This window comes from Syngnathus leptorhynchus, chromosome 7 (assembly GCF_054491065.1).
Source record: "Syngnathus leptorhynchus isolate UIUO chromosome 7, UIUO_Slep, whole genome shotgun sequence".
NCBI lineage: Eukaryota > Metazoa > Chordata > Actinopteri > Syngnathiformes > Syngnathidae > Syngnathus > Syngnathus leptorhynchus.
This window is the reverse complement of record NC_141201.1, coordinates 3,506,699-3,528,527: the sequence shown is the minus strand read 5'-3', so window position 1 is coordinate 3,528,527 and position 21,829 is coordinate 3,506,699. Positions and strand designations below refer to the sequence as shown.

The 21,829-nt window shown below is 42.5% G+C and overlaps 1 protein-coding gene across 1 annotated transcript; it reads right to left on the bottom strand.

The window, feature by feature from the left end:
• Positions 1-1,027: 1,027 nt before the first annotated feature.
• plch1 (phospholipase C, eta 1) lies at positions 1,028-20,591 on the bottom strand. Its single transcript, XM_085916106.1, has 23 exons — positions 20,414-20,591; positions 17,432-17,578; positions 16,270-16,513; positions 16,021-16,150; positions 14,476-14,646; positions 14,291-14,384; positions 13,572-13,775; positions 13,359-13,479; positions 12,550-12,721; positions 10,828-10,935; positions 9,707-9,865; positions 9,222-9,284; positions 8,611-8,705; positions 7,987-8,084; positions 7,719-7,898; positions 7,278-7,385; positions 6,652-6,776; positions 6,492-6,576; positions 6,247-6,393; positions 5,997-6,076; positions 5,793-5,852; positions 4,770-5,133; positions 1,028-3,677 (listed from the first exon to the last, which is right to left on the bottom strand). The coding sequence occupies exons 1-23, from the start codon at positions 20,589-20,591 to the stop codon at positions 1,192-1,194; spliced, it is 5,619 nt and encodes a 1,872-aa protein (XP_085772232.1). The 3' UTR covers positions 1,028-1,191.
• Between the last annotated feature and the right edge of the window lie 1,238 nt (positions 20,592-21,829).

Genomic DNA, 21,829 nt, shown 5'->3' with positions numbered 1-21,829 from the left:
GAGCAATTAAAAAAATAAAAGTTCCAAATCTTTTTTTTTGTTTGCAGACCATAGAAGGCAACGAGCCAGAAAGCACATTAGTTGATACGCTAGATTGTAACCCAGTTGTGAGTCTTCGTCCTCCCCGGTGGGACTATTCGTCCATCCTGTGCAAAAGTTGTGGAGCGCTGCAACATTATTTTTTTGTGTGTGTAAACAGGTGCATAGTCATGCGCGACATGTTCACGTGTAGGTAACATGCATAAACGTACAGTCAGAACTCAAAGACCATTCAAAGATCAAAGACAACAGCGGGATTATTTACACGTGAACGAGAAGGAAGACTTTCATGGTGGTGACCTTCACGACATATTCCAGTTATACAAATTAACACACTTTGATTCACAGTCTAATCTTTTTTTTTTTTTTAGCGTCGGCGTCTCAATTTTGACAACACTGGGACAACGATAACACGTCTGTCTTATTTGGACAAAGTAGAATATCGACAACACACCGCCAGACTGAACAACTTTTGACTAGCAAAACCGTTAACATTTCATACATGAATTTCATGCTGTGACAATGCAATTTGTATGGCGTCATTTTGAATCTGAAAATAGGCAAACGCTGTGCAAATTGACTTCTGCCTTTGAAGGTGATGTCCATCACACAAAGAAATCATGCGAAACAAATCAAGATGTAGTCGTAGTAGCATGATGTTAGCATTTTGGTTCATAAGCTAACATTATTTTACGGATAGAACAGGTATATTGCTTATCTTAACTTTTGTTTCTTGACCAGACTATTCGGACGATGAGAGATTTTGTAAAACCAATCAATATGAAAGCTAATATCAAATTGATTTTACGTGTTTTCTTCTGGCGTAAACACAACGTTCAAATTATAAACGCTGCGACGGTGTTCTCACACATTTGAAGTTATGACTAGCTTCTCCAAACTCTGAGCCCTTTTCTGTCATTGTACTGGAATTGGAATGGAACAGCAACAGCGCAGACAGTCCAGGTCTAGCTTTAACACATCACTGGTTACCGTTGTGTTTTTCAGTCGCAGTTGATTAGCTCGTACAGAGTTAGAATGTAAACAAAACACTAGTAAAATGGTACAGTCCATGTCCAGCTTCAGGGAAAAGCTTCCGTTTTGCGGATTACAAAAAAAAAAGTCACACTCAGTCCATCTCATTTTAGGTCAAAACTAAAGTCTAAGCAGGAAGTAGACTTCTGGCTCTGATGTGAACTGGGAGGAGTCTGAAGGAGCAAGTGAGTCATCGGTACAGTAGCGATCGGAATGTTGATCGCCATTTCCGTAACGTGACGCTGTACAAGCTCCTTCGGGAAGTCCTCTGTCCTCCAGCTGGCCTAAATAACCTGCGATGTAAGAGCCAGTGGAGTGTCTGTTCACAGGTGAATTCTGTGAAGCTGGTTTATTCCGCAAAACAACGCCGCCTACAGCGGCGGTGCCGTTGACCATACCGCTTGAGCGTGGCTTCAGGGCCTCCTGCTGTCTTTCGCGGGCGCGGCTGTTGATGTGGCGCACTCGGCTTTGGCTACGGGACGATAAGCGACGTGTGAGTGGTGGAGGGGAGTCGTCAATATCTCGGGAAGTAGAGGGGTCTGTGCTCGATGTCTGTGAGGGTTGAAATTCTTCATCGCACCGAGGAGACTGACACATGTCTCTTTCACTAACTTCAATCTCAAGATTGACCAGTTTGCGCAACTGTTCTGTCAGCGGGTCGCAAGACTGCGACTGGAAAGTACCACCCCCCATGGTTCCCATTCTCTTTTGTTTCCTCATGCGTGGAGTGATGAAACTGCGACTTATGATGTGGTATTTGCTCTGAAAGTTACATGATATGTCCTCAGATGTCAGATCCCCAAGAGACTTGGATTTACACGGAGTGCTGACCGTGGAATCCATGCTAATCGACTGGGGACCGGTCGATAAAGAGCGTGGAGTTGATATCTTTGGAGCTTTGATGTTGGAATGTACCTGGGACACGGTTACCTTTTGACTGTAAGAAAGCTTTGGAGTGGACGCTTGGATTTCACTTAGTTGCGAGACTGAAGGGGGTGCAGACTCTGACAAGTCACCAGAGTCCGTGTGACTGTACACCGTATCAAAATCAGAAGGCATTGAGTAAAGGCCTCTATCACTGAAACTATTTCCTGACGGCACAGAGTGAGCATGAAGATTTTCCGAAGAGGAGAATCCATTTTGCAAGCGTCTTTCCTGCTCCCTGACTGCATATCCTTGTCTTCCCTTGTGAAAATTGTTAGGGATCTGGCCGCCTTGGAGAAAACCATTTGGAACCGGGCTGTTGTTGAAGCTCCTCTGTTGTGTAAACTCTCGACTATAATGAAAAGGATTGCTTTGAGGACTCGGGTAGCCGTTGTGGCTTAGGGGTCGCGGTTTGGAAAATTTTGAGTCTACTGGTCTACGCATCGGAGAAAACTGAACACCGGATTGTTGATTCGGTCGCTGATACAAAGGTTTACTGTACGAGGAAGGACATGGTGTTGAAAAGGTTGGGTATTGCTGAGGTTCATGAAATGTCAGAGGAAGTCTTTGTTGGGAGTATTTTGGAGTGGACTCATTTTGGTAAATTGCACTCTGTTTTGAGGGACTACCGAGGGATTCCCATACTCGTCTCGATGAGGTTACGCTCACCTCCTTTGGATCCTCATCGACATTCACCTCCACCTCTGCAAACGCATTGCTGACACGATCATTGGACAGCTGAAAAGAATTGTTCAGAGGTGGACGTATGTATCGTTGAGTAGAACTCCTCTGTTGTTCTGTTATCGGTGCTGGTGGGTCAAACACTTCCTCGTACACACTTTCCTCTACCTCCTCGGAATCTCCATTCCTTTCGTCCCAACACTTGTTGCGTTGGTTCCATAAACCTTGAGCCCCTTTTAGCGGAGAAGAAGCCAAGCTGCTTGACGATACACCATTCAGAGTATTTGCCTGATTGTGGACTGACTGATTTTTCTGGTTGTACGCCGATAAAGGGGGTGATGATAGCATCTCCTCATCGAGAATGGTATAGACCTCTTCAAGTTCAGCGGTTTCTGGACTGGAGAAAAGAGCAGGAGTCGTGTCTGCCAGGTGAGTCGTGGACGGTGAAAGGGTTGTTCTTGGAGTGCAGATTTGGGAAGTTTTGGGGTTCTCGTTTTGGTCCGTAGTGCTTTCAAATTGTCCAATCAGAGCTGATATGGAGCCTCGCGAGTCTTGCTCGTTGCCTAAGGACATAGCGTCAATGAGTCTAGAGATGGTGCTGTCATGGAGAGAACTGGAACTTTTCAGGTCATGGTCCATGTTGATAGAGGGAAGCGGGGCAACGGAAGAAGGGGCGGAGGAAGAGGACACGGAAGGTGCAACAGTGAACGCCGTGCTGATCGAAGAAGTTTCTAATTTATCTGATCGACACTGTTTGTTGGTAGAAAGTGCTGAGTGTATCTTCGATTGGTTGACTCGATTATTACTTGCTTGGTAATTGACATAGTCGTCCTCATTTCTAATGTTATCATCACCGACAACCAGGTAAGAGGCCTCCTGTGGTTTATTGGGATTTTGGTTCTTCACCTTCGAGGGGGATTGGATGGTTTCTTGAATGGAAGTGGGTGATTTCATGAGAAGATCCACAGAGGAAGACCTGGCTCTGTCAAAAGAATACGTTCCTGTGGAAATAGATGATTGGAAATTAAAAGATATTGAATACAGAAATTGAATCGGTAGACTGCAAGCCATCAAGCCATCCAACAAGAGCAAAGACGACAATTAACAATCCAGCCAATACAACGTAAACCACAGACAAATGGATCACCAAGTACTGTGAGGGAGAAGCTGGAGAATGAAGCTTTGGATTCCATGTTTGCAAACATCATTTCAGGAAAAGAGATGATCAGATGGGTTTGGGATCAAATGGCACAGCCATATTGTTCTCATATCACTTTAAGTTGCCGCTTTTCCACTGCGTAGCACAGTCTCAGCTTGGCATATCTTATTTCAGTTTGTTTTTGCACTTCAAATTTTGCACGAGAAATTGCAAAAAGCACATTACTAAACAACAACAATGAAGGATCGTAGAGTCGACCGCAGTCGGTAGAGACTTGTTATTTACGACAAGACTGTGGGCAGAAAAAAAATGGGCCAATGGGAAACTTTCAGGTAAAATACTACAGTGTCCAAAGCTAAATCCAGATGCTAATGTTAGCATGTGTGCGTAACACTGTCTTGAGGTTGCCTTTTGTTATCATCTTGGGACTCAAAACCTGTCCCTATACTAGAACTAGAACCTGGTAGTACCTGGTTCTGAGAGCTAAGTAGGCGCCATGCAGTGGAAAAGGGCTAAAATAGAATACACTGGGAAGACGTAATACTGGTATGTTGTTCGAACGATGCAACCTTCAGACAAGAGGCACGTAAGTCTGATTTACCTGCAGGAACATCCTAGTCACTTCTCTACTATCAAGAAGCACAACAAATGAAGATGGGACAGAAAAGGCATGTTAAGGCATTATGGGGAGCAAGCCGCAGTTGCTCAGGTCACATGTTTTACAGCATATTAGTCTTTTAAGTTGTTTTGTAGCAGAGTTAGCAAAGGAGTTGGATTCGAAATTTGTTAGATGAAGAAGTCCCTATGTTGCTTTCGGACAATATCATGCAGTTTAGAGTAGAGTAGAACTTCCAAAGTCAAGGAGTTGGTCAACTTCCAGTTGGTCTGTATTTCCAAATATCAATAAGAATTCAAAAAGAGAGTTGATACCCACCAATGACGGCATTTGCACCAATGTCATGCTCCTTGTCTCCGGAGCACAGAGTTAGCTGTCCCTGCAGAAGCCTGTCTAAGGGCATAGAAATGGGTCTGTGGGTGAGAAGGGGCCGGGCCTGGGGCTTCTTCTCCGGCCCCGGCTCCTCCCCGAGGGCCTCGACGCCGTTCTTTTGCTCAGACATGCAGGCCGCCGACTCAGACAACGACATCTTGGTTTTCTTGCGACCCTTGGCCGGGGCGCTGGCCGTGCGGCGAAGCAGGTGGTCGCTGATGGAGCGCTTCCGAAGACCCGCCGAGGTCGTATCCACCGAGGACTTGGAAGAACGGTGGAACAAACCGCGGATGCCTCGAAGTTGATTTCCCTGGGAAATAAAGGCAGTGAGCTCGAGGAGAACGGAGCTGTTTTCAGATCGTGACATGCGTTTTTAGATACCACAGCAAAATATGGAAGAAGCCGTTGTGTGGGTTACGTAAGCATGCTTACATGTGAAAAAAAAAATCTTAGCCCACTCTTGCAGTGCTTTTTGAAGCTAGGGAAGAAGACTTTTCACATTTCCGCATAAACGGCACTGACACAAATCGGCAGGACCCAGAAATGTCCCGCCTTGGGAGGTAGAATCAGAGCCGTGACAGAGGCGGAATGCAAAGTGTGAAGTTTAACACCTGATACTTGACACTTGGCTGAACATTCAATTTCCTGTAAGGGAATTAAAAAAAAATCAAAATGCCATTTTATTTCCTCTGTATTGCAATTTATGACGCAATTTATATATTTTTTCAAAATCTCATAATAATAAATAAATAAATAAAATTTAAATATGGATTATTAATATAATAATAATAATAATAATAATAAAATATACATGTAAAGAAAAAAAGGATTCTGTTGCGGCTCTGATGTGGCAATTTTGCGTTTAGTGTCACAAACACAAAGCGTTTTTTTTTGGGGGGGTGCATCCATGCATTTTCCTACAATTCATGCAGCACCACACAGCTTTCACAAAGACATCCGGATGGATACCTTGCTGGATCCTAGAAAGTGCATTATGGTAAAGCTTGGATTCAGGACTAGAGGACTCCACTAGAAAGACAAAAGGATTGGCACAGAAGCCGATAAGCGGTGGGTTGGCGAAAAGTTCATTTCCTCAGGCCCGCTTCCAAAATGTATTCCCACTGGCGTCAAGCGGTTCACCGCAATGTCAGACGAGGGCGGCGGGATACTCACTTTGCCGTACACGTCGTGCACTGACACGTGCACAAAGATGGACGCCTCGGTCAGGCCCTCTAGGTAGACGTGTCTGTAACCTGGTGAAAGATTTTTTTCGAGTCAAAACCGACTTGACACAAAAACGCAGCCAAGGGCCGTGAAAGCTGTCACGAAATAAGAAACATTTGTTCAGATGTGACAGCGTGTCCTGTCGGGTCTGTCTAATTGGGTTCCAAATCTAAGCCGGCGGTCGACTGTGCGCACAAACCGGGCATGAGGCTGCTGAAGGCAACCGTCCGCTGGCCGATGAAGTCTCGACCGATGGGGTCGTGATCCCAAACCAGGAAGCGCACCAAGGCCACCTCGGCCATGTGCAGTGTGAAGGACAATGTCTCTTCCCACACGGGGTTGAAACCTCGGGAGAGTCAAACAAATCCATTCAAAATCAAGTGCTGTTCTGCTTTCTTTAATTATCTGATTTTTTTAATCCCAACAACTTTTTTTCTTCCTTACCATTGTCGTCAACAACCCGCGTTTGCTCCTTGCAGCAGTCAATGGGCAGACCGATAATCTCCACTTCCACAAATGGATCAATGATCTGAAAAAACAATGACACGGTTTTACATGTCTGGTGTGTCTAATATATTGGAATTGTTTTTTGTTTTTTTTTTACCTCTCCTCGGTCCCCAAGCATGGAATCCGGCGGTTTGGGCAAATGCTGTCCGCTAATAACCTTAAGAACGAGCTGCTTCTTGGGGCATGCCGGAAGTGGGTCATCGCTAAATGGGTTGAAAGTGCCTGCAGGGAATGTGAAACATCACAGCTTTAATGTGAACGCTATCACTCAATAGCACTGCTGAGGCTCCTTTCCCCCCCCCCCCCCCCTTTTGGGTTAAATACAGAAAGCACACACACAAAATACACTACGACAAAGTTACGAGGCAGTAAATGCCGCATGATGAACCAGTCACCCAAGGTTAACCACCCCCCTTGCTTTGTTGTCAAGTGAAGATTAAAGGAAAACATTAAGTGTTATTTCCCACTGTAAACTACCCATTAAATCCCCTTAATGACATTTTAAGTAGAGTTGCGGCGATTCTATTTCACTTACACATGCATAGTTGTAGAAAGTCAAGATAGTGGAAGATTGGACTTACATGATAATCACGGAAACTTTTACTTCAGTTTTCGTACAATTTGGTTTTAGGATGGATGGATGGATGGATGGATGGATGGATGGATGGATGGATGGATGGATGGATGGATGGATGGATGTGAGGTTCCAATGTATGTTGTTACCTTTGCACATGGGCGGCGGCTTCAAGACGTAGCCGCTACCTCCGTTGACCATGAACTTTGCCCTGTTAAGCTGCATCATTCGACCTTCCGTCTGGTAGTTGAGCGCCACTGAAAGGCAAATATGTCATCACCACTCCATGAAATTTCTTTCCTGACATATTTGGCATTCATGAGGTCTATCGAAGGAAATAAGAGGCTTGTTTGCTTAGCCTTTGCTACTCTCCCAAGCAATCATGTTTGTAATTAACTTAGGCCTTGCTGCACTGACTACACAAGGATTGTCTGGCTTGATTGAGATTCACAAGGAAGAATCGAATTTAAAAAAAAAGTTTGGAATGAACTCGATGAGAGATAGCTCGAAAAAAGCATTTTCAGCAACCAGCCGAGTTATGGCGTGTATTGATTTTTATTGCCGCCAGAGGCGCAGAAAGACGCGCTTACCCAGTTGACAGCCGACGTTCCAGTAGAACTGGGGATTGAAATTGGACGAGTCGATGCGGTAAGCCGAGGGATAGATCCGCGACAGCTGCCTCTGATTGAAAGCCAGGAAGTGCTCGGCTCGGTGATTGACCAGCGATTGGGCTCTGGTCTCGCTGAATGATAGGACATCACCTGGTGTACCTGAAGACAAACATGGATGAGGCGTGTTTCCAAAAACGGGATTTGAAATTGCAGCTGCGGCGGATTTGAGCCGCGCATAACTTTGTACCTTCATTGAGACACTCTTGCGAGGCCACGGAGTTGGTGAACACCACCAAGTTTGATAGATCCCGACTCAGCTTCATGGTCTTCCTCTTCCTTCCTCCCCTACCACAAAAAGACAGAAGAGTCAAAGTATGCATAGCCGCTGGGTGATTGAGAAAAAATATTTGGATATTTTTTGTTTAATATACAATATTTATTTTAATGCAGGAAAAATGGCCATAGGCAGTTGATTATTTTAATTGTAATTATTTGTTTACATTGTATTAAAATTTTCACATGTTCAATAATTGTATAAATGCTGTATAATTTGTCAATTTTCTTTCTATTTTTTTTCTCAATATTTGTATATTTTCTACAAAATTCTTATGTATTTCTCTCTGGCATATTTGTCATCTTTTTTCTATTCCATTTGGATTTTTTATGTATTTTGTTCATGTTTTCCTTTAATCTAATTTTTTTACTCATCATAATACTTAAGTATCATTTGATATTGTCTATCATGCATTTTATAGTAATAGTGTTTTTTTTTTTTAAATCATACAACTTTTTTATTTTTATGTTTTTAATCTTTCATCAAACCTTGTACAATACAGTGTGTGCTATGTGGGAGTGTTTTTAGCAAGTTCACCTGTTAAACTGTCCTCCATTGTCCCTTGTGGACGTCTCCTGCTCATCCTCCTCCTTCTCCCCACTTTGGCACGTCAGCCGTGATTTGGAGTGCCTCTGGACAAAAACAAAAAAAAAAAATCCAGTTGACGCATATCCCCACGTGCATGTACAGGATGGCATGTGGAGTGTGTGCGTGTACGTGAGTCCACTTGAGAAGAGGACCAGGTTCACAGCGATTACCGCAGAATAGAAGCACCTTGCCAGCGCATTACTCGCGCCAATGCGTGCACGCACACACGTGAACATGCGGGGGAGGATGCAAATGATGCATCTCCAGTGGCATTTTTAGAACAACAAAAATCGAAAGAACTTAGCTGCTGAAGTATGTAAGCATGAAAAAAATATATATTTTTTATACAAACTATAATAAAATAACTTTGAGAGATTCATAAGTGTAAAAAAACTGAATCTGCTTAAGGAGAGCATCTGAAATCAGTGCACGCATCCTGCAGATATGAATAATTTATTTTCTATATGTACGCCTAGTGTATAGACTGCAAGAATTACATATAAGGCCAGTGGATAAAAAGATGAAGATATACTAAACTGCCTTTCTCGGATGAAGCCTACCTTCTGTTTGAGTGTGGTGATGAAGGATCGGCTTTGAGATTTTTTCAAAACCCCCCTGGAGCTCTGCAACACACAGTGGGAGGAGAATCAAAGGCAAATCATGCGTGACAAAAAAACAGTGACTTAATTTTCTAGCTTATGATATTAACCTTTGACCCTTCTATTCGATTTTGGCCTTGTGAAAAACTATTAAGGGAACCTACTTGAGGGAAAGCGCTGCTTTGTAACCGTGAGAAAGAAATTGTAACAGAAAGAAAAAAAAAGCCCGCTTTTATGTTCGAACAGCATTCAGGAAGCACTAGCTTCTAAAAATAACACAAGCGGCAAAGTAGGAGGAGATGAAATATTAAGCAATGCAACTTCAGAATTTGAGTTTTTTATCACTTTGGAGCCGTTCTGACACATTACATGACACCCCGCCCAGGCATTGAGCCCAGAGATGACTATTTTCTGTCTCCGCCATTTTCCGAGCTCCTGCGGTGTACCTGACGGAGGTTCTTCTGAAGGCCCTGGTGCGTGGCCCTCAGCAGAGCTCGGATACTGAAGCTGTCGGTGTCTTCCTTGTCGCCGATGCGAGACTCCTTCAGGAGGGAGTCTAGCTTCTTCCTGATGTGAGACTCCACTTGATGATGCTGACCGTTCCCCTGCAAGAACCAGATTGCCGACTCAGCGTTATACAATTGAGTCGGCTCATTTTGCCGTCCCTCGGCTTCTCTTAAGATGATTAATGTTACCTCAGATGGATTTTACAGTAAAACTAAACATACGACAAAAATAATTACTGATTTTCCATTTAAATACTATAAAGGTTTTGTTTTTGTGCTAATGCTAAAGTCATTGGAAAATCCCATTGACATGCTAACGGTTATTAGCATCGGCGTCCGGGAGTGTGATTATTTCAAATAATCAAAATTTACACAATAAGGCTGTAGAAACACAAACACAAAGATAACATAACAAGACTCAAAGACACATATATGTCTAAAAAAAATATTTAGTAAAGCTCCAGCACTGCAGCTCCTCCTGCCTCAACCATCAACTCCCCAATCGGCCGTCTCGCTATTTATCGCCATCATCTAAATTCATTACTGCGCCTGCCCAACATTGCACTCGGAAGCGATTTAAAATACAGTTTTGTTTCACGGGAAGGAAGGAAGTAATTATCACACATTGCAAGCCGTTGGCATTAACTTTTTAGTCCACAGCTCAGAATGCTTATCTGCTTGCGATTTTAATGAGCACCCTATATTCCAACATAAATAAAAAGCTCTGCGTCAGTAGAAACCTGCTACCGCCCCTTTAAAAAAGGACTCTGCTCATCCAAAGTGGCATCTGCAGCCCACGCGCCTCCAGCTAGAAATGGCGGAACGCTGCCGTATTTAGTCACACAAGGGAACCATGTGACAAACGATTGGAGGGCTGTCCTGCTTTATGTCATATTAATAAGGATGATAAAGCAGGCCGTTGAGACAAAAAGAGGCTGTGGAGAAAGGTTGCACTCATGCGTCGACATTTTTTAACTTTAAAAAATTGCTGAAGTGCATTTTTTGGGTGCTCACTGAGCTGAAGTTTAAAGAGAAAATTGTGGATTTTTTTTTCTTCTCACGTTGCTGTTCTTCAGCTTGAAGTCATCCTCAATTTCGTCTGCGCTGTCGTCATCGGACACCTCGCCTTCCTCGGCATCGGCGGATAAATATGCAGGGAGGCGCTTGCCCTGAACGCAGTGGAAGGGAAAACAAGTCAGCACCGGAATGAAAATAAATGTACAAAATTAGCATTTCAAATCACCTGTTTAGGAAATAAAACACAAAATAAATAAAATGATGAAATAATAAAATCATAAAGTAATAAAATAATCAAATAAAATAATAAAACTTGACCTGAACAAAATATTTGCCAAAAAATGGGCGATCACATGATCATGGAAAAATGACACGACCTCCAGGGTGACCCCTGTTCTAAAAATAACAGTGCAAAAAATAAATACAAAATAAACAGAGGAGGCGTACTCCTCCAAATGACTCATGCAATCCTTTTCCCCGACATCGGCATATTCCTCCACATCAACATAAATGTACCAACTGCCGCCAACTCTCAGAAAAGCTCCCCGAGAGAGGCTCTTCCGGTCGAGCGGGAGCCCATTAGTGAGGGTGTGAGTGGGAGGAGGCAAATTTTCTGAGCTCCTCCACAAAAAAAAAAAAAAATCAATGGCTGACTCTCAGCCCTATGCAGTTGACACGGCGGCCTCGCAGACGCACGTTTTATTACCACTCTACTCCTTATTTGCCATTTTTTGTTATCTGGCCGTACTCTTGGAAGCTGCCGAAGAGTTTAAAGGGGACTCAAAAGCTTTGTGGGAAAATCAATCAGGCTGTTTGACTCTGTTTAGGTCTTTGCTTGGAGGAGATGAAAGCTCTTTGCCGGGTAACACCGCATTCCTTTTCTTCACTCAGAAAATGCTAGAAAACTCTCTCTCTCTCTGTCTGTTTTTATGAGCAAAAATATTTTTTTTTTGTTGCACCGAAATGGAAAATGGCCGCTGTGAGTCAAACGACAACCGAATGAGATTTCCGCTGTTTTGATACAAAGTATTAAGAGTAACGAGCACTGAGATGTACTTTTGCACCAACGGGATTTTGGCAACTGAATCTTTCATTTCCACTTAATGAACGGTTTTATTATTTATGCGACGCTCATATTAAGGACTTTTTTTTTTCCACGCAAATATTGCTGCTTTTTATCAGAACGCGTCAGTGTCATAAAAGAGATCACCGTTAATATGAGATGTTTTTAAATATTTAAATCATCCTGTGTATTGTTAAAAACATGATTTATTCAAATACTTTCTGGGCTAATGTTCATTTTTCTGCATTATATTTTGTATTAAATCCAGCAACTGGCTCTCTGTTTAAAACTCATTGACTCTTTGTATTATGAAGTAAATTGAGCACAGCCAATTAATGTCATCCTAAATTCTATTATTTTGTTAATAATCATTTTAATTTAGCATATCAAACATTGCCAAAGCAGAATCATTAAATAAATGCCAGATAATCTGCAACAGTGTTGATGACTGTGTTCATGAAATGGGATTTGTACTTGGAACTGCTCGTAATATTTTCATCAAAATGAATAGAAATGGATTTCAGAATATTTGAGCAGTCCCATCATGTGCTCATAGATAAATAAAATGAAACAAAAAAAAAGAAAAAATACAAATAAAAAAAATAATTAAAAATTAAGAAAATTAAAAAAAAAGAGAGAGAAAAATGTGAAGGTTTTTTTTTTTTTAGCTTGAATGCCATACACAGTGTTGTTTTTGACTTACTTTAATAAGAATCTTGCCCTGCAGACTCTGAGGGCTGGGTAGCGTCTTGGACTCTCTGGTGAGTACATGCCCGACGTCTAGCTTGTCACCAAACACTTCCCTCAAATACTGAGCGATCTTCTTCTGCTGCTGGATGCTGCAGTGGTTCTCAATGGACAAAAGCACCGGATACCTGCCGCATATCAACAAATGCAGAGTAAGAGACATGCCTAAAACTGTGAACAACCACCACTTCTTTCCTGCTTGGAGAACACTACAAGACCGTTAGCGTCATGCATTATGAGCTACAAGCAAAAATAAACACTTAGTCCGATTAATTAGACACACAATACCGCAGAGAACACAGAACAAGCTGACAACTGATCTAAATAATAGCCAAGCGGGCGAACAAACTCGATGCAATTCTATTTTTGCTCCAACAAGCTGCTGCCAAATTGAAACTCCACTTGAGACTTAATTACACCGTGCGGCCTGCCAGTGGCTTTCAAGGAAATAAATAGCTTTATAAGAAAAGCCATCGTTTTGTCGAGGTGGCGTTGGACTCTCCTGTGAGGAAACTCTGGTGAGCAGATGGTTCACTTCGATGCTAATGATGGCCCAAAAATCACAAAAGCCAGCATTAAACGGCTTCCCGATCAATGACGGCCGCTTGTTTTGATATAAATGCAGCATTTTTGCAAGATTATTTCATAAACTCACTAAAGTGGATGGCGCTCAATAATGCAATAAACCACATTTGGAATTGGAATGTTTGTGGACAGAATGTCATTGTTGTTTGGGGAATAATTAAATGTCACGGTCTGGCTCACTGGTTATTGACAAAGGCGTATTTGTTGATGGTCTCGATGACCGACTTGAAGGTGATCTTGGAAGTCAGCGTGTAGCCGTGCTGGACCATCGGCTCGCCATCTGGACCGTCCCAACAGTCCACTGCGGAGAGAAGGAAGGCAGTTTTAATCAAGAAATGTTGGTCGGATCTGATAAAAATGATTTAGTGACATCACTGAGCCACGCCCATTAACCTTCCACGCAGCGACAGCCGGATTGGAGAACCCAGGCGTACATGTCGGTCTTGGAATGAGACAGCAACTGGTCCCCGGTCAAATACGTGTTGTGAGAGGAGGCGATGAAATAGTTGCACAGAGGCTGGTCCATGTCCTGGTTCACCTCGTTGTGCAGCGGGTTGAAAATGTCGCATGTCGGACTGCGCATGAAGCTCGTGAAACCTGCAGGGAGGAAAACAAGCAGTCTTGTATTGTATTTAAAAAAAAAAAAAAAGAATAGAATGAGACAGGAATAGCAAGAATCAGCTCTGCGGCCTTTCCAAAACGTTGGGAGGGAGGAAAAGAAACAGTGGACATCAATCTTCTATCAAATATTTGGAAATCTTGGTGGTCAAAGTTCATTTTGGTCACAGAGGAGCATGTTGCAGATCCGCGGGCATTAGCTGTCAGACTCCTCATGCCTCCTCCTACATCAGCAACAATGACATTAGTCTCGCTCCTACACCTCCTCGCGTCGTTCTGACTTCCCAATTTTCTCACGCCTCTTCGCTCTGTCGCTCGTCTTAAGTCGAGTCTTCAGCTGGCGCTCGCCGTGACACTGAAGGGGGGAGCGAGTGCTCGCTAAAGAAGGAATTATTTACGGGCAAGCATACCGGTAAAACGTCAACGTGCCCAAGGAGTTTCTGTCCGCAAAAAATATGAATACATAAACATAATAGCAATATCGCTAGACTCACCTTCAATCCCCATGACACTGTTTTGTTTGTTCTCATCTGATATTTCAAACTTGTCAATAATTTCTGCCACGTACTCCGGAGTTACGTTTACCATCTGCAAAACGAAATGTAAGATTACCATTCATCAGCTGCTGTTTTGGTTAGCAACATGTTTTAGTTGGGCTCAATTGTTGATTCTTGCTCACCTTCTGCTCGGAGCGCAACATGTTGGCCAGCTCGTCGGCCGTCAGGTGATCCTTTCTGTCGCTGTAGGCCATCATGAGCAGGAAGAGGTCCCGTCGCATGGACATCATCCTGTAGAAAACGGCAAACTCGTCGTACGTAAGCGTACCCTGTTGATCGTCTGTGTCGGCTTCCTGAGGGTGGGGAAAAAAAGTCACCTCGGTCAAAAGTTTCAAGGTTATGCTTTATTCGTCAACTTGCAGCAAGTTCAAATATGTACAATGAATTAATAGATTTTATTTTTTTTCTTTAGCCGACAGCTGCACAGTCAAAAATCGATTTGGACCAAGCCACGTATCAAATCAAAGGACTCATTGAAAGCTTTCCAGATATGTCTATATTTTTTCGAAATGAGAACATAATCACCAACTAGCTTGCCATTACCAGCACAAAATCACTTTGTATGACTCAGCCTCAATTTTTAAAAAAGTGTCCTTGAAAATGTTGTTTAGGGACCCATTATGGGCCCCAACCCTCAGTTTGGAAAACCCTTATTTCCAGTGTATGAAATCAATTTGATTTACATTCTGCCCTTTTCACAAATGTCAACCATTGAGAACACACCTTTTCTGCGTGTATAATAACTATTTGAGTGCAAGATTTCCTTTCATATCACCACACACGCTGCCCGAGGACACCCTCAGTACGCCTCATTGCTCGTTCCAGTCCGCCACCTTCAGTGACAGCTCGCCGCCGCCACCGAGCGCCTCATATCACCTGGATCTCACGGGGCGGGAGATCTAATAACGGCGGCTAATCCCTCCATCACACGACAACCCTGAATGAGCTCGCCGAGAGAATTCACATGATGGCCTTCTACAAAAATGTTTAGGCCTTCGGCATGACATATTTACCGAGCTTTATGGGAAAATAGGAAGAAATTCTTCTTCTGATTTCCATGTAATAAAAATTTCGGTGAGGCTCTAAATGGAAGCGTCCTCGTTCCTCTCATTACTGGGCAATAAATTATTTTGATGCCATCTTTTTTTTTTTAAGGCAAGATGTGAGGCTTTTTGAGCCAAAGTGAAGTCACAAATCATTGAAGACTGTCGGGGGAAAAAAATACCGATGACGAAAAGCGCAATGATCTGTTAGCCGTTCCGCTCGGGTTCCTAATAAAGTGAGACATTGATGGTCATTAGCATTGCACTGCAGCACTGCGTGATCCTCTTCAGAAACATCACTAATGTCCCATGTGGAGCTTTGACATTAGCCTAGTGTGACTTTGCCTTTAAAAATTAATACTCTTCTATTACTTTTTGCCTTTTTCCCCCTCACATAAAACTTTTTATCTCACCTAAGACCATCAAATTGCTCATGCGTGTTGAACACCCCCAAAAAATATGAGTATATTGACCTAGAACTGTCATTATTGAATCTGATGATGAACTATATCTAGGACATTTCATTAGGTACAACGATTCTGCTGTAACAAAGATTATAATGAATTTCATAGAATGAGGTTGACTCTGCGGGATCTGATGTCATTGTGGGTTTTTTTCTCACACCTGGAACATTTGCTTGACTTTCCTCCGCGGGAGATTGACGTTGAGCTTGTGGAGGAGTTGGTAGATCTCGTCTATGTTCAGCAGCCCGTCACCGTTCTTATCAGCTTCCTCAAACGTCTGCTTCATCCACGTCACCTCACACGCACGTTAAGGAGATTTGTACAAATATATTTGGTCTATTGCTAACCAAAACAGCAGCTCCTATCGACGATCCAACCAACTCGGATAAATTGATGTAAAAAGGGATATTGGTCATGGGTGCGCTGTCGTTTGGCCAGCGAGTCCTCGTCACTGATGCCGGCCATCAGGTAACGAAGGCCCGTGACCCAAGTCCGAGCTTCATCCGGGTTGGACGTGACCAGGTCCAGCGACTCCATGTGGTTGCCATGGTAGACGGTGAAACAGCACGCCGGGTCCAAGCTGCCCTCGGGATGCCGGTGAAAGATGTCCGACTGAACGCCCTCTGTCACTTTGTACAGCGAGTCGATGGTGACTGCCGGGAAGGGAGAGGGAAAGCAAAACAGAAAATTAGGACGACTCAGCTAATCACGCTAAATAATCACAATTGGCTGGGTAACTGTACCCTGCACTTGGCCTGATTATAGAAAGGAAAAGAAATGAATTCAAATCCAGTAAAGCCTTTTTTTATTGTTCGGCCATATTGAATGCCCCTTGATTTGATTTTGAGCCAAAATGTTTTTGTCACCATCCATTGTGGAATGATTTCCCCCCCACCCCACCCCCTGGCATATTCTCATCTCCAAAATGTCATCTTGGCTGACAGTAACAATATGGCCGCATCATTTTACATCCCACACACACATTTTTGGGAGCGGACAGGGCACGAGTGTGTGTTTCATAACGGCGCCTAGTGAACATATTTAAGAGGCTTATCGAATGCTGACAGTGGCAAACAGTGTCATTTTTCAACATGTTTGTACACATCCATAGGCGTCTCTGTGGGTTGATGCTGAAGAGAAAAAATATAATCCTCTCGGTGGAAGCAGTGAAGATCACTCGCATACACACACACAACTTGTCAGCCATTTAAGGTGAAATAAGAGGAGGACATCACTCTGACCATTACTACATATATTTCAGTAATTAGCTTTTTTTCATGATTTAATTTTTAATTCTATTTAATTTTTCATTTAATTATTTTAGTAATTAGCTTTTTTTCATGATTTAATTTTTAATTGTATTTCATTTATCTTTTAATTATTTTGATTATTATTTCATCTTTATTTCATTTTCTTGAATGTATTTTTTTCCTTTTTTATTTTTAAATCCCCTTTGAATAAATACCATACCCCTATTCGGACTTGTCAATCCAGGTGTCCCTAATAAAGTGCCTACTATCTTCTCCGCTGCTGTGCATTCATCCGACCGAGCATGTGTTGTGCAAACGTACTTTTGGCTTTCTCGCTCTTGCGTGATGGCTTCCAGCGAATGCAGGAGCGATGCTCATCCAGGTAAAAGAGCCTCACAAGCCCTTTGGATGTTGCCTTCAGCTTCACCATCTGTGTCCCGGACTGCATCACACTCATGCATCGCTCAACTGAAGAGAAGAAACAAACACACATACATATGTATTTTTATAAAATGAGAAGAAAAAAAAACCAAGAGTGACAAATGACTGTAAGACACAAAAGGAGCAGGTGTGTGTTCTTTATTTGTCTTTTAATTGGTCTCACTCCACGTGGGCAAGGTCAGAGTGTGACGCTCACACAGAGACGCTGCTGTGTGTGGACACAAGGCCATCTATCTCGCCACTGAGAGGAAGCCCTGAAAGCAGCTCATAGAAGCGAGACACAGAGTCATTGATGCACAGGAAGAACATCCGAGGCTCGCCGGGCAGGAGGAAGCGAAACGTCTCGGCCTCATTCAATACATAGGAAGGAGCGAATGTTCTTTTAGATACACCTGTGCATCCAACGGACAATTCCGTTCGAGGCTGTTCCGCGAATCTAACTGTTGCTAACCAAAACAGTAGCGCCTATAACGGCATCGCCTATAGATACAGTCCAGTTATGCAGACTGTATGTACTAGTTTGTAATAGCATATGAACACCACAAGATGGCAGCAAAGCACTTGAAAAAAAAGCTGATTATAAACCATTTGTTTATGTCCGGAAGGCACGTTACGTAAACAAACGCTTTCAATAGTACTTTTTAAAAAAATAAAAAACTCCACAAGGTGTATTGAAGGACAACCAAAGAAACCGATGCTAACGACAAAACACCATCTATGAAATTAAAACAACAAGATTCCAACGGTTGGCGCCAAGTTAATACTCTTATCGCGTTGGCCTGAACTCAAAAACAGGATAGGTTCCAAAAGAATAAATAAAAAAATAAACAGAATGGTGCAGCGGGAAGACTGACAAGAGTACGGCGATACTTCAAGAGCCATCCAGTCTGTATTATGTAACTGGGGTGTTTCTTTGTTCTCCTCATGGATAAAAATGTCTGAGGTGGTTTATATGGACCACGTGGAAACAACCACTTTGAAATATAAGATCACCCAGTTATGATTTATTAGAAAGCAAACTTCACGAACTGAGTAACGAGTCAAATATTTTCACCATTAGCGTGGCTATCTTCCATTAGCTAAAACAATATTGGGTAACTAATGGTTAGAAGCCTTTAGGAAAATAATAAGATGATGAAGACACAGAATTAATCAGAGACAAGGAAATAGGCGGAGTGTGCGTTATTTATCTCGTTCAATCTTCTCAAGCCCGCGGCTTCATTAACGGATGGCTCCTAACCGCGGTCAAAGTGAAAATGTCGTGTTATTGATCTACAATCCACAGTCCCCGGATCCAGAGAGAGAGAGAGACGACGTATTCTTCTGGGTGTCGTATCTCGGTTGGTTTCAGGCTATAAACCGCACGAGTCTGGCACGACAACCTTCAAGCGAGGCGTTCAATTATGTAACATCATAAATGCGGCCCGGTGGGGGCAAAAACAAACTCATACCGCCACCGCTGGATTACGGTAAAATTCCCTCTGTGTTCAAATATTTTTTTCAGGAGGGGGACAAAAACGTGCTGGAAGAGAATGCACGAGAAGGCATTGATTGATTTATTATTATCCTATCGAGCACAAGGCAGACAGTTTGCCATCTTGATGTCTAATGTCGACATTAGACGTCTATTACCGACCCTGGTAGTATCGACATTAGACGACTTTTATCGAGCCTGGAAGTACTAAATAGCACATGAAAGCTTTGAAGCGGGAAATTCAAACATATTTTAATCAGAGAGCGGATAGCATTGATGTGATCCAACAAAGCTTGACCTCTCTCTGATCCACACAATGAAGATCACATTAGCTGTGTCACATTAGCATACACACTTAGCATCATTTGGGATCACAGCAAAATCTTTTGGATGAAATCTCACATGATGGTTTTTGTTTTGCGTGAACAAAAACTTCTACCAATGGAGACCTGGGGTCAAAGTTCGGCCTTTCCATTCAACTTGAAGTTTCGCTACCTTGTTTTTAAATCCATCCACTTTGACTGACAGACAAACAAATAGCTTAAAATGCGTCCAAGACAGATGGTAGAATAGACGTCAAATCAGCCGGCAAAACTAATGAGGGTCGGTCTCTTCACGTCACGCAGGATCAAAGATGGCGGGAAGCGAGAGCCGCGCCGTCGTCGTGGGGATTCTGCCAATGCATAAACATGAGCTTCTGTTTCTTCCTTTACTGTTTTAAATAGCGGCGGCAGCAGCATGCCCAACACATTATCAATATGCAACATGTTTGTCAGCAAACATACACACTGTCAAATCCGACCGGAGCGAAGCAGACAGCAAATAAAACATTAATTGAGCGGCCGGATGCTTGCGTTGTTAGATACATGGACAGTGTGATGCAATCAAATGCAAAAGACATGAATTCTAATATTGTAACGTTTGCAATTGTTTGAAAAAATCCCTGACAGCTCAGAAACCTGGAGCTACTTTTAGCTTCTAGGCCCAATTTTTCTGCCATTTGTTTAAAATATTTATTTTTATTGTATTTATAATAAACAAATAAATAAATAAATAAATAAATAAATAAATAAATAGAGTTTATTAGTCTTCTATTTTTATTGTATTTATTTTGTGTATTTTATTTATTCTATTTTTTGTCTGAATTTATATATTTGTATTTAAATGAATAATATATGATTTATTTTTATTTCTATTTACAGATTTCTTACTCAATTTTGTAATGTGTATCAGAATATTGTAATATTTTAACCGTTTGATGTATAGCTCAGTCAAGGGAGCAAAAAATTAGAAACAGCACTGTAAAAATGACCAACACAATGATCCATATTTGACCCACGAGTGTACACAATTACAAAAAGAACAAGACGAGATCTTAACATGCTCACCTATGAGCGTTAATCTGCATTTTGGGGGTGCAGCCAGGATGCCGCCAACATTCTCGACGTTGCGCGCCAGCAAAGTCGCAACGGTTAACACCGCCGATTTCTCCACAGAGCCTCCAATTAAAGAAGCTGCTCCTTTGTATGCGCTGGGACCAAAGAGTGAAAAATAGATTTCCTCCATTTTGTTCCCTCCTCAGAAAAAAAAAAAGTTTACAACCCCCAAAAAAGTTGTCCAAAAAGTAATACCGGCAGTCAGTTGCGCCGCCTGTGGCTTGATAGACACTTCACACGAGCATCCTTGCCGCAACGCACAAACAGAGGCTGAGGGAGCTCCCGCTGCTTTCCCCTCGTCCTCTGATGTGTGTCAGCACCTTCATCTCCTTCCCGGAACGCACACACACACATATACACACACGCCTTCATCCTGGTCATCCACTCTCCTCTCCATCCTCCAACCTCCTTGACTGAAGCTCAGGTTGAGCCAGTTAAATTGCTATTGTTGCGTAGATGACGATAAAACGAAGCAAATGCGCACACGGACTGGTCTACTGCACTTAGAAGGTCAGCCGAAAGGAGATAACAACCCACCGTGTGACATAACAGCCATGATAATGTACCGGGATAATCATGGGACATGTGGGACATGCGAGGACATCCATCTGTCCGTTACACACGCAAATGTTTTCCATTGCGGTCGGATTCTGTCGGGATAAACACGGGGAAACACCGAGGATTAGCTTTTCTGGTTCGGTGTTTCCCGATTCAGACAGTATGAGAGCTAGTATAGCAAAATGAGTGTTCCAAAATTGCATTTGAGAAAAGGTCCAAAAAGATGTCAAGACGTCTTCACTCGTTCATAGCCAGATTTGTTCAAATGAATATTTGACGTGTACAGTTGTCAATGGGAGTGAATGAGTTGAAATCTAGTTGTTGATATCCAGTGATGGAATCCCCAACATACAGCTGATGACTCGTTTTTTTCTATTTTGGTCCTGATTTGATAAGTCTGCGTCATTATGAACTAATATTAGAACGGGAATCCAGATGTAGCCCAGCATTTTTTAATCTGGTCTCTGAAGTGTTTTAATTCTTCCATCAAAATGTTCAAAATGTTGCTGCTCACATTTGAAATGGAACTGGAAGACTTTTTTAATAGAAGCACACAACTGAGCTACACGGTGACTGGTTTTCAACCATGGACAGCTCCCTGATTTTTTGGGGGGGATACTGGTTTGACCTCTAATTATAAGTGTAGACTTCACAGGCAAAACCCAAATCAAAAATTTAGTCTTTGGTGCTATTTATTGTTGCGTATTAGATGCAGATGTTCATTTATGTAAATACAAGCAAATATTTCCTCTCTTTTTTTTTGTCTGTCTTGTTTTGGTCAACAACAAAAAATGAATTTTTGACAATCAC

Coding starts and splice junctions, on each gene's coding strand:
- plch1 (XM_085916106.1), bottom strand. CDS start 20,591: ATGGAGGAAATCTATTTTTCACTCTTTGGTCCCAGCGCATACAAAGGA. Junction 16,151..16,269: donor CGACAGCGCACCCATGACCA/ATATCCCTTTTT, acceptor GTGTGAGGTGAC/GTGGATGAAGCAGACGTTTG. Junction 12,722..13,358: donor TACGCCTTTGTCAATAACCA/GTGAGCCAGACC, acceptor GATATGCGGCAG/GTATCCGGTGCTTTTGTCCA.